Here is a 12,974-nt window from a genome sequence, read left to right on the forward strand (position 1 = left end):
ACCACGTGGACCACTGAGGACCACCGAGGACCACCGAGGACCAAGTGGACCACCGAGGACCACGTGGACCAAAGTGGACCACTGAGGACCACCGAGGACCACGTGGACCACCGTAGACCACCGTGGACCACCGAGGACCACCGTGGACCACTGAGGACCACCTGACGGTCGACCTGATGAAGACTTTTTCACAGTGAAGACTCAGACTAAGTTAAACCAGACTTTTTTTACTTGACCCGGACTAGTTAAGCCAGAGTTTCTGACTGTAATCGGACTAAGTTAAACCACATTTTTACTAGACTGAGACTAACTTAAAGCAGAGGTTTTTACTAGACCCGGTCTAGTTAAGCCAGAGTTTTCAATCAGACTCGGATTTAGTTGAACTTCCTCAGCGTCTCCATCAACTGCTTTAAATCGTTTTTACTTTAGTCTGTTAGTCTTTGCTTCGCTGTCGTCATGGTAACATCCTTGTTTGTTGGTTTCAATATTTATCTTTTTCTAAGTTTTTCTTTGTTTTTCGTTTTCTTTTTGTCCCTGCTCCAACAGCAAGAACACCTGTCCTTCGTGCTTCTGGACCTGATTGACCTGATTGGATCGTTCATTTCTAAGAAACAAATAAAGTTTCCCTGAAGGCTGTTAATCATCTGCTTTATAGAAATTCCTGGATAAAAACCTGATTTATTTCAAATAAATGTGAGGAGACTGCAGACAGGTCAGGAAATCACGTGACAGTTCTCAGTTTGGACACCAGGTGGCGACATTTCCGCTGCGGAGGGGCAGAAGAAGAAGGGACCGGAAGTAGCAGTCAGCTGTTAACAAGCTTCGGGTTGGTCCAGACTTTCTCCAGATGTCCTCTGACGGCAGCAGGTGTATTCATGTCTGCACAGGTGAGTCTGTGAGCAAAGTTTGGCGCAGACTCCGTTAGTTTTTCAGCTCCATTTAGCGCCACTTTGCGCGTGAAGTTGCGGAAGACGCGTCAAAGCGCATAAAGGCCAGCGCGCGTGCTGAGGAGTGAGTCCAAACCGGGTTCTGACTGGGTGAACTGGTCCACAGAGACCGCGTTCGGAGCGGACTGGTCCCGCTTTGTCTGCGTGCAGACATGAAACGTCCTCGTGAGGAGCGCGAGAACCTGATTAGCGCCACCAGAGTTCGGCTCAAACAGCGCAGTTCTTACAAACAGGAACTTTTTCATCTTTTCCATCATTTAGGATGAAAATCAGGTGAATTTCTGTCGAAGGTCGTTCAGAAGTTTTTAAAGTCAGATTATTTTTTTAAACATCGGCACGTTTGATCTTCGTTTATTCAGAAAAAATCTATTTTATTTAAATCTGCAGTTTTTCTTCCTTCTGAATTCTTAAATGTGAAACTTAATAGAAAACATGTTTTCTATTAAACATCAGTTAAAATTTATTTGAAAGAATAACAAACATGAAACTGTTCCCTCTACGTGGGAACGACGTGATGAACACGCTCCGTGTTTTACTCAGTAATCAGATTACAGTAACGGAATCGTTATAAGCGTCGGTGCTCGGCTACATGATGACAGCCTGAATCTTTCATTTCATGGGTCACTGGAGATGTTCTCCAGGTTTGAAACGACCGCGCCACGTTGACACGTCATTTCAGCGTCACACACTTTTACTAAAAGGTCATTTCTGTGCTGATGGAGGTTTCATGACATCTGACGGAGGTTTCATGACATCTGATGGAGGTTTCATGACATCCGACGGAGGTTTCATGACATCTGATGGAGGTTTCATGACATCCGACGGAGGTTTCATGACAAATGGTGGAGGTTTCATGACATCTGATGGAGGTTTCATGACATCCGACGGAGGTTTCATGACATCTGACGGAGGTTTCATGACAAATGGTGGAGGTTTCATGACATCTGATGGAGGTTTCATGACATCCGACGGAGGTTTCATGACATCTGACGGAGGTTTCATGACAAATGGTGGAGGTTTCATGACATCTGATGGAGGTTTCATGACATCTGATGGAGGTTTCATGACAAATGGTGGAGGTTTCATGACATCTGATGGAGGTTTCATGACATCCGACGGAGGTTTCATGACATCCGACGGAGGTTTCATGACATCTGATGGAGGTTTCATGACAAATGGTGGAGGTTTCATGACATCTGACGGAGGTTTCTCACCGTCATGCCCGTCTGAGGAAAGGCGTGAGAAGAGCCCGACGCCAGGCCGCAGAAAGAAAGACGTGGATGGAGAACCGGGTTCCTCCCCCAGAATCCTGAAGAGTTTCGGACTCGGAGGTTAAGGTGGAACTTTTTAACAAATTGTACGACCTGGTAAGAAGAATAAAAGTCGAGCGTCCTGGTTTAAAGTTGACATCAGCGAGTTCATCAGCAACAAGCTGCAGCACAACTCTGGAAATGTCAAACACAGCAGGGAGGTTACAGCCTGAACGGCGGCCGGAACTCCACCCGCAGCATCACCTGCGTCTGGGTGTCCAGCCGTCCACTGCAGACCGGGAGACCGTGCAAGGGTCATGGAAACCTCTTTTCTGGTAGAGAACTACATTCTCTCCGACTTCTTAAGACCACCGGTTGAAGAACCGGAGACGGAGACTTTGCAGGTGTTTTCATCCCACAGGGGACGATGGAGACTGTCCTCAGAGAGAAAAGGAAGGTGGAAACAGGCCAGAGTCGACCTGCTGGAGCTCGTCCAAGGCCAGCTTTACCGCTGTCACATGAACACGGAAGACCATGAAGAGGAACACGGAAGACCATGAAGAGGAACACGGAAGACCATGAAGAGGAACACGGAAGACCATGAAGAGGAACACGGAAGACCATGAAGAGGAACACGGAAGACCATGAAGAGGAACACGGAAGACCATGAAGAGGAACACAGAAGACCATGAACGCACCATTTAAATCCATTTTTCTCAAACCTACGCCCACAGCACCGCTCTGAAATTCAAACCCTCCACTTTGCACGGTGCCAGCTGCAGTCTGGACCCATGCTGACCCGGTTTCCGGTCTGGACCCATGCTGACCCGGTTTCCAGTCTGGACCCATGCTGACCCGGTTTCCGATCTGGGCCCATGCTGACCCGGTTTCCAGTCTGGTCCAGGCTGACCCGGTTTCCGGTCTGGTCCAGGCCGCCTGCTCTTGTGACCGTGCTGCATGTTTAGGCGGTTTCTGGTTTCGGTTTGTACCGTCTGCGGGACGACGGCTTCCAGTCGGGAACTTTTACTTCTAAATTTCTTACAGTAATAATTGTTCAGTAACTTGGAAATGTAGAAATTAAAGGAAGGGATGAAAGAAAGAAGGAGGTGATCTGAGGACGTTTAAAAGCTTTTTAGTTTTATTGTTCAATGGCTGTCGATGGAGGGAAGAAGGCAGAAAGAGTGAGGGATGAAAGGAACGACAGAAGGATGAGAGAAAGAAAGAAATTAAAAAGGGTAGAATAAGAGAATGAAAGGAGAGGAGAAATGACAGAGGAAAAACCAGAGGAGGAAGGAAGGAAGGAAGAGAATGATGGGGGGTTGTTGTTGTGATTGTCGTTTTGTTGTGGTTGTTATTGTACTGATTGTTGCTGTCGTGGTTGTTATGATGTAGTTGTTGGTTTTTGTTGTGATTGTTGTTGTTGTGGTTGTTCTCTTGTTGTGGTCATTGTTGTTTTGTTGTGGTTGTTATTGTTTTGTGGTTGTTGAGGTTGTTGTCGTGGTTATGATGTAGTTGTTGTTGTGATTTTTGTTGTGGTTGTTATGATGTGGTTGTTTTTGTGGTTGTTGTGATGTTTGTTTTATTGTTGTTGTCGTTGTAGTGATGTTTTTTTTGTGGTTGTGATGTTTTGTTGTTATTGTTTTGTGGTTGTTAAGGTTGTTGTGATGTTGTGGTTGTTGTGATTGTTGTTGTTATGGTGGTTGTTGTGGTTGCTATTGTGGTTGTTATGATGTGGTTGTTTTTGTGGTTGTTGTTGTGATGTTGTGGTTGTTGTTGTGATTATTATTGTTGTTATGGTGTGGTTGTTGTTGTTTTGTTGTGGCTGTTATTGCTGTCGTGTTGTTGTTGTTTTAGTTGTTGTTGAGATTGTCGTTGTGGTTGTTGTCATGGATGTTATGATGTGGTTTTTGTTGTCGTGGTTGTTGTTATTGTGGTTGTTTTTGTTGTGGTTGTTATTGTATTGATTGTTGTTGTGGTTGTTATGATGTAGTTGTTATTGTTGTTGTGGTTTTTATTGTGGTTGTTGAGGTTGTTGTTGTTTTGTGGTTGTCATGGTTGTTGTTGTGGCTTTGTGGTTGTTGTTGTTGTTTTGTGGTTGTTGAGGTTGTTGTTGCGGTTGTTGTTGTTGTTGAGGTTTCTCTCCTCTCTGCTGAACGTGTCCTGCAGCTGTTTCGGGAGTTTTGTGCGATGACTGATGGAAATGAGGAACAGCTGACGACCAGCCCTGGACGGACTCAGGAAGCTGCGAATGCGGCTTGTCTAATGCATTATTCATGAGTCTGCCAGTATGCCTCTAATTTTAGGAGCTTCCTAGAAAGAGAATCACTTCTGATCTTGATCTTTGAACATCTGAGAGGTCCTGATTGATCCAGATCTCCTCATGATGCTGTAGGAGCTGGAGGAAGTGAAGCAGGGTTCCTCCTCCTCCTTCTTTCTAACAGGTGTTCTCTACTTCAGGTGACCGTCTTATATTTCGCTAAAAGCGCCGAGCTGACTGGACTGAGGGAGGAGGAGCTTGTTGCTGTGCCAACACCAGTCAGCAGCAGGGACCTCTGGGGACTGTTGCTACGGAGACACCCGAGGTAGAGAACCCCTCAGACGGATTATAACATCACCGGGTCATGTGACAGTTGTAAAGACAAACAATGACGTAAACAAGCTGATGTCTAAGGATGTTTACCTATTCCTTATATTAGAGATGCCTAATCGGTACCATGTGTCGGCACATCTTCACCATGTGTCGGCACATCTTCTTCCTCATTATATGGGATCCTGCAAGGTTCAGTTTTAGGCCGTCTTCTCTCTACCTCCCACCAGGTTGCACTTCGGAAACAGTTTCATGTCCCTGTTATGCAGATGATGGTCAGGTTTATATGCCGTACTCTGTCAGACCACAGCTTCAGTGTCTGAGAGACGTGAAGGTGTGGATGGCCTGTAACTTTTGCAATTTCTATGAAGACAGGGCTCCAGAGTGAGTGAATTTTTCATCTACTCCCCCAAGACCTGCCTCTTTTCACACATTAGCCAATCACAGTGCTCGTTCATCCCCGCTCACACACAGATTGGCTGTCGCCTTCTTCGTTGGTGTTCGTCTCCTTTTCACGTATTGAAGTTATTTTGAGGCAAACCAGCAGCTGATTTCTTATTAATGTGAACTACTGGGCTGAAGAGGGAGTAGAAGTTTGTTAGCGGCTAAATGAATAAAATTATAACTACTACAAGAAAAAGACCAGCACGACCATTTGGTCGCAGTCTGGAGCCCTGGCTTGCTGAAGTTCAAGCTGAGCATCAGAATGAGGAAGCCCTTCCATGTCCAAGATGAGATTCGTGTCCGAGATGAGAGATTCGTGTCCCAGATGAGATTCGTGTCCCAGATGAGATTCGTGTCCGAGATGAGATTCGTGTCCCAGATGAGATTCGTGTCCCAGATGAGAGATTCGCGTCCGACATGAGAGATTCGCGTCCGACATGAGAGATTCGCGTCCGACATGAGAGATTCGTGTCCCAGGTGAGAGATTCGTGTCCAAGATGAGATTCGTGTCCCAGATGAGATTCGTGTCCCAGATGAGATTCGCGTCCCAGATGAGAGATTCGCGTCCAAGATGAGATTCGTGTCCCAGATGAGAGATTCGTGTCCCAGATGAGATTCGTGTCCCAGATGAGATTCGTGTCCCAGATGAGAGATTCGTGTCCCAGATGAGATACGTGTCCCAGATGAGATTCGTGTCCCAGGTGAGAGATTCGTGTCCCAGATGAGAGATTCGTGTCCCAGATATGAGATTCGTGTCCCAGATATGAGATTCGTGTCCCAGATGAGAGATTCGTGTCCCAGATGAGAGATTCGTGTCCCAGATGAGAGATTCGCGTCCAAGATGAGATTCGTGTCCCAGATGAGAGATTCGTGTCCAAGATGAGATTCGTGTCCCAGATGAGATTCGCGTCCCAGATGAGAGATTCGCGTCCAAGATGAGATTCGTGTCCCAGATGAGAGATTCGTGTCCCAGATGAGATTCGTGTCCCAGATGAGATTCGTGTCCCAGATGAGAGATTCGTGTCCCAGATGAGATACGTGTCCCAGATGAGATTCGTGTCCCAGGTGAGAGATTCGTGTCCCAGATGAGAGATTCGTGTCCCAGATATGAGATTCGTGTCCCAGATATGAGATTCGTGTCCCAGATGAGAGATTCGTGTCCCAGATGAGAGATTCGTGTCCCAGATGAGATTCGTGTCCCAGTTGAGAGATTCGTGTCCCAGATGAGATTCGTGTCCCAGATGAGCGATTCGTGTCCCAGATGAGAGATTCGTGTCCCAGATGAGATTCGTGTCCCAGTTGAGAGATTCGTGTCCCAGATGAGATTCGTGTCCCAGATGAGAGATTCGTGTCCCAGATGAGATTCGTGTCCCAGATGAGAGATTCGTGTCCCAGATGAGATTCGTGTCCCAGATGAGATTCGTGTCCCAGATGAGCGATTCGTGTCCCAGATGAGATTCGTGTCCCAGTTGAGATTCGTGTCCGACATGAGAGATTCGTGTCCCAGATGAGATCCGTGTCCCAGATGAGAGATTCGTGTCCCAGATGAGAGATTCGTGTCCCAGATGAGAGATTCGCGTCCCAGATGAGAGATTCGCGTCCCAGATGAGAGATTCGCGTCCCAGATATGAGATTCGCGTCCCAGATGAGAGATTCGTGTCCCAGATGAGATTCGTGTCCCAGATGAGATTCGTGTCCCAGATGAGATTCGCATCCCAGATGAGAGATTCGTGTCCCAGATGAGAGATTCGTGTCTCATCTTCCCCAGCTGGGGAAATTTTTACGTCTGCTTTTGCCAACATGAGAAATGTTCTGGAAGAATCCTGTATTTTCATGCAGCTGTGTTTGTGTGTCCAGACTGGCCGTCCTGCAGGGCCAGGTGGTCTTGGCAGTGCGTCAACAGTACGTTGTCGTTGGCGACCAGGTGGTGATTCTGGCAGACGGTGACGAGGTTGCCGTGGTGCCGCCGCTCAGTGGAGGATAAAAAGGTCATGGTGAGGATCGATATGAACCATCTGAGCTGATCAGAATAATCAATAACCGTTATTGGTGTTTTATTCCAGATGTCGGAGAAACCAAGGGATATCTTCAGGCTGAGCCGTGATTGGCTGTCTATACAGGAAGTGGTGGACGCTGTGAGCAGCCCGTCCTGCGGAGCCATCTCTGTTTTTATAGGTTGGTATTGATCCGTTTATTGATTATTCTGTTTAGGGTTGGGTGATGTATTGGACACTCGATGTATCCAGGAACATTGAACTTATATAAAATGTTTGTCGTGAACATGGAGGATAAACTACCACAGCGTCCACGTGGGATTTTCTTCGTAGCCTCTGTCTGCAGTGAACGTCACCCCCCCCATCCAGAAAACTCCTGCATGGCGTTGTTTCAGGAGAGACAGGAAGCAGCATGCTAGCTAGCTAGTTAGCAGCATGCTAGCTAGCTAGTTAGCAAGTTTAGCAGCGGTAAGAGATGGAAGCTGAAAGCCAGACGAATTCTCCTCAGAAATGACGATGAGGAGGAGACGGATCGATCAGCTGCTCCTGATTCCTGATGAACATGAAGTTCTACCGACACCGGAGCGGGAACCTTGTCCTCCTACTAAATCCCAGATGTTGGCACGAACTGGGTATGCTGGTTTTTGTACGTACACCAGCTTTAGAAACGAGTGGCGCCATCTTCAGAAGTTCTGGTCTTTGTGGTTTCTGTCGGAGTTCAGACCAGAATCTGACGAGGACGTTCTGATTCCAGGTACGACCCGGGAGGACGAGGTGGACGGCAGGAAGGTGGTTGGTCTGGAGTACGAGGCGTACGAGCCAATGGTCCAGTCGGAGTTCTCCCGGCTAGTGGCGGACCTTAGGGTGCGCTGGCCCACCGTGACCCACATCTGCATCCACCACCGACTCGGGTGAGATGCTAATGCTAAATGTTTGACATCATTCTGACATGAAACTCACCTGGCTCCTCCTCCCTCAGATGGGTGAAGGTGGGTGAGGCCAGCGTTGTCATGGCGATATCGTCGCCGCACCGCCACGATGGCCAGCAGGCAGTCCAGTTCTGCATCAGCCAGCTGAAGGCCACCGTCCCCATCTGGAAGAAGGTAGGAGGTCAGAACCGGGTCTGGAAACCGGGTCGGTTCCTGTCTGATGTTACTGATGGATGGATGACTGTGATTGACAGGAAGTGTACGACACGCAGGAGGCGAGCTGGAAGGAGAACTCGGAGTGTCCCTGGTCCGGTCCAGAAGTCCAGAAGAAACCTGCACACTCAGTCCAAAACCAGCAGCCAGCTCCACCCGAGACCGGCCAGAACCTCTGAGATAGAACGGAGATGAGGAAGGATTTGTTTTTGTCTGAAAAATTAGGAAAAACTTCAATAAACAGAAAAAATGGTTTCATGTCGTCAGTTTTTGTCACATGTACTTGAATGCAACACGACTGCAGTGACCCGGCAGCAGAACCAGGACCACCTGCATGTTGTGGTGATGATGAGGATGATGAGGATGATAAATCGGACTGTTAGAACTGGAGTGTAAACAAAGATGGATGATGATGATAAGGCTCGCTTGTTGGTTCTGATCCAACTGGTCTGACCCGGATCAGCAGGCGTTCTTTCAGGAACGTTTGGGATCCTTTGTGGTTTCATCTCCTTCAGTATCCATCAGAATGTTTACTGATGTTCTGATGGGTTCTGAACCAGTTCTGAAAGGTTCTGACAGATCAGCTGAAGGAAAGTTTCTCACCTGTCAGCTGACGTCATCACAGAGAACCAGTTCAGTTTCTGATGAACATCAGCTGATCCTGAACAGCCAATAACAGCACTGATCTATGATGTCATCCACAAAGTGGGTTTCCACCCCTGAGGGTGAAGGTGTGTTTACCTGTAGGTTTCTGTACGTAGACGTGGTGCTGGTCCCCACCTTGTACGTCAGAGGCGCCGCCATATTGGTCCTGGCAAGTTTTGAGTTTTCATCAGGACTGACCGGAGGAAAGACGCTGGGTTCTGCTGCAGGCTGGACTGAACAAACCGTGTGGATCGGTAAACACCACCAGCAGGACTTACCTACACGTACGGCTCCACGTGGTAGGAAAAGTTCCAGACATGAGGGAGAAAACCTGGGTCAGAGCTTTGGTGGCTGCAGCTCCCCTGACTCACCGGCTGGAAGATCTCTGAAACTCTAGCAAACAACTTTTTTTTTCCTCAAGCAGCTCTTCAGTCTGGATTTCTTCCTCTGGTGGAACGTTGGCGTTAATGCCATCGTGGCATGAAATCTGGTATTTCTGGTTCCATCTCCGTGGTTCCCTCTCTGTGGTTCCACCTCTGTGGTTCCTTCTCTCTGTGGTTCCATCTCTATGTGGTTCCTTCTCTGTGGTTCCATCTCTCTGTGGTTGCACCTCTGTGGTTCCTTCTCTGTGGTTCCATCTCTATGTGGTTCCCTCTCTGTGGTTCCTTCTCTGTGGTTCCACCTCTCTGTGGTTCCTTCTCTGTGGTTCCATCTCTATGTGGTTCCTTCTCTGTGGTTCCACCTCTCTGTGGTTCCCTCTCTGTGGTTCCTTCTCTCTGTGGTTCCATCTCTCTGTGGTTCCACCTCTCTGTGGTTCCTTCTCTCTGTGGTTCCACCTCTCTGTGGTTCCTTCTCTCTGTGGTTCCACCTCTCTGTGGTTCCTTTTCTCTGTGGTTCCACCTCTCTGTGGTTCCTTCTCTGTGGTTCCCTCTTTGACAGGCCGCCTTGACTCCTGGTGGGTTCTGCTTCGTGGTTCTGGAGTGGTTCTCTGTGGATCTGCCTTCACTTTCACCACTTCCAGAAAGTTGCCCTAAAACGGTATCATCTGTAAATGTGCCGTTCTGGTGTTCTAGTCGTAGTAAATAGTAAATAGTAAATTTATATCGAGCACATACAAAACCAAATGTACACCCATGAAAACTCCAAATCCAAAAAAAGAAAAATTAAACAAAGGTCATGCTCGAAAAGGAGCGTAAAGAAGTAAAACTTATTCCATCCCACCCCTTCCCCAAAGTTAAAATAATATTTTTTACTTCCTGTTTGTTTCCCATCTGAACTTTAGTCCTACGTCATTGTTCACATTTACATGATTTCATATTGTTCAACCACTGCAAGCGTTTCATTTCAAACCAACCCCAACAACACACCTTTCACAAAGAAGCTTCTTCGTTCATATATTGTGTGAAAGAAATATCTTTAAACATCTTTTCTTGAGCTGTGGAACAGCTGATGGGCTGTTTCTGTGTGGAGCAGCGGTGTGTCCGTTCTGTCCTTCATGCTGCTCCCGTCATTCACAGCTCAGAGAGTTTGATTCCCAGGACGGGGTGATGTGGTGGCGGACTGGGTCTGTCTTTCGGCCGGAAAGGCTGGAAAACCATTAAGCTGCTGTTTTCACACACACGTCCATTTCTGAGTTTGCTGTGACGCCTTGCTGACCGATCCTGAGTCAGGGCGGACTGGACCCAGGTGTCTGGAGTCAGGGCGGACTGGACCCAGGTGTCAGGAGTCAGGGCGGACTGGACTCAGGTGTCTGGAGTCAGGGCGGACTGGACCTGGACCCAGGTGTCTGGAGTCGGGGCGGACTGGACCCAGGTGTCAGGAGTCGGGGCGGACTGGACACAGGTGTCTGGAGTCGGGGCGGACTGGACACAGGTGTCTGGAGTCAGACGTTCCAGACTTTGCATGAAAGCAGCCAATAAACGCACCAGACTCCAGGCAGGTCAGTCCTCTACGGTAGAATCCAAACCCGGCTTAAACCCGGCTTAAACCCGGCTTAAACCCCGGCTCCAGTGAGTCGCCAGCAGCTTCTCGTTGTGAGAATGAACAGTTTCGTTTTATTTCGGGCATTACCATCATGTTATCCAGCCTTCAGCAGCAGGGAGGCTGGTTCCACGGTTTCCACTGGTGCAACACATTTCTTAAAAAACTTTAAGTTCTTTTGTATGTTAGTTTTCATTGTACAGTTTTTTAAAATGACTCAGGGTTTAAAATACTGTGTAAAATCTCCTTTCTGAGCCCGTTTTATTTAACAACATCATGATAAAGCAGATCTAGTTATAGATGTGTTAATGTGAAACTAACCAGGCTTTACTAGTTTACATTCTAAACCAGGAACCATCAACCATGTCTTCCCTCTCACGTCTTCCCAGCCAGCTTTCTGTTCTCCCAACAAACACTTCATTCATCGTCTCAGTCATCACTGATTCACCATAAAAAACAACCAGCTGAAATTTCACAAACGCTTAATATTTAATCCAGATTAAACTAAACAACATTCACCAAGTACATCTGAGAGTTCTCTGCCACGACCAAGATGGCGGACGCGCTGACGTCACACCAGCGGCCCGAGGCGTCGGTATCTACCGTCACATTTCCGGTTTCTGTTGCTCACCTGCTGCACCCACTTCAAGTTAGACAACTGTTCAAGAATGAGATAAAGTCGAGCTCCGGATCATTTCTGTTTATTTGTTGTTTTGTTCATTAAACTTCATCCACAAACAACAAATCTACCAAAATAAATCTACAACAATAAATCTACCAAAATAAATCTACCAAAATAAATCTACAACAATAAATCTACCAAAATAAATCTACCAAAATAAATCTACCAGAATAAATCTACCAAAATAAATCTACCAAAATAAATCTGCAACAATAAATCTACCAGAATAAATCTACCAAAATAAATCTACCAAAATAAATCTACCAGAATAAATCTACCAAAATAAATCTACCAAAAAAAATCTACAACAATAAATCTACCAAAATAAATCTACAAAAATAAATCTACCAGAATAAATCTACCAAAATAAATCTACCAGAATAAATCTACCAAAATAAATCTACCAGAATAAATCTACAACAATAAATCTACCAGAATAAATCTACCAAAATAAATCTACCAAAATAAATCTACAACAATAAATCTACAACAATAAATCTACCAAAATAAATCTACAACAATAAATCTACCAAAATAAATCTACCAAAATAAATCTACCAGAATAAATCTACCAAAATAAATCTACCAGAATAAATCTACAACAATAAATCTACCAGAATAAATCTACCAAAATAAATCTACCAAAATAAATCTACAACAATAAATCTACAACAATAAATCTACCAGAATAAATCTACCAAAATAAATCTACCAGAATAAATCTACAAAAATAAATCTACCAGAATAAATCTACAACAATAAATCTACCAGAATAAATCTACCAAAATAAATCTACAAAAATAAATCTACCAGAATAAATCTACAACAATAAATCTACCAGAATAAATCTACCAAAATAAATCTACAACAATAAATCTACAACAATAAATCTACCAGAATAAATCTACCAAAATAAATCTACCAGAATAAATCTACCAAAATAAATCTACCAAAATAAATCTACAACAATAAATCTACCAGAATAAATCTACCAAAATAAATCTACAAAAATAAATCTACCAAAATAAATCTACCAAAATAAATCTACAACAATAAATCTACAACAATAAATCTACCAGAATAAATCTACCAAAATAAATCTACCAGAATAAATCTACCAAAATAAATCTACCAGAATAAATCTACAACAATAAATCTACAACAATAAATCTACCAAAATAAATCTACCAAAATAAATCTACAAAAATAAATCTACCAGAATAAATCTACAACAATAAATCTACCAGAATAAATCTACCAAAATAAATCTACAACAATAAATCTACAACAATAAATCTACCAG

The 12,974-nt window shown here is 45.3% G+C and overlaps 1 protein-coding gene across 5 annotated transcripts; it reads left to right on the forward strand.

Moving 5' to 3' along the window:
- Nucleotides 1-754: 754 nt before the first annotated feature.
- LOC121630043 (molybdopterin synthase sulfur carrier subunit-like) lies at nucleotides 755-8,636 on the forward strand. 5 transcript variants are annotated; one of them, XM_041970082.1, is made up of 6 exons: nucleotides 763-887; nucleotides 7,086-7,216; nucleotides 7,292-7,403; nucleotides 7,977-8,133; nucleotides 8,202-8,325; nucleotides 8,406-8,635. In XM_041970082.1, exons 3-6 carry the CDS (start codon nucleotides 7,292-7,294, stop codon nucleotides 8,541-8,543), a joined length of 531 nt encoding a protein of 176 aa, XP_041826016.1. In that variant the 5' UTR covers nucleotides 763-887; nucleotides 7,086-7,216; the 3' UTR covers nucleotides 8,544-8,635. The 5 variants fall into 5 exon arrangements, 4 of the variants coding, with proteins under 4 accessions (XP_041826017.1, XP_041826016.1, XP_041826015.1 ...); XM_041970081.1 differs by having other exon boundaries at nucleotides 7,086-7,222; nucleotides 8,406-8,634; XR_006008468.1 differs by lacking the exons at nucleotides 8,202-8,325; nucleotides 8,406-8,635 and adding an exon at nucleotides 4,655-4,779 and having other exon boundaries at nucleotides 755-887; nucleotides 7,977-8,005.
- The last annotated feature ends 4,338 nt before the right edge of the window (nucleotides 8,637-12,974 follow it).

Source organism: Melanotaenia boesemani, chromosome 19 (assembly GCF_017639745.1).
Source record: "Melanotaenia boesemani isolate fMelBoe1 chromosome 19, fMelBoe1.pri, whole genome shotgun sequence".
Taxonomy (NCBI): domain Eukaryota; kingdom Metazoa; phylum Chordata; class Actinopteri; order Atheriniformes; family Melanotaeniidae; genus Melanotaenia; species Melanotaenia boesemani.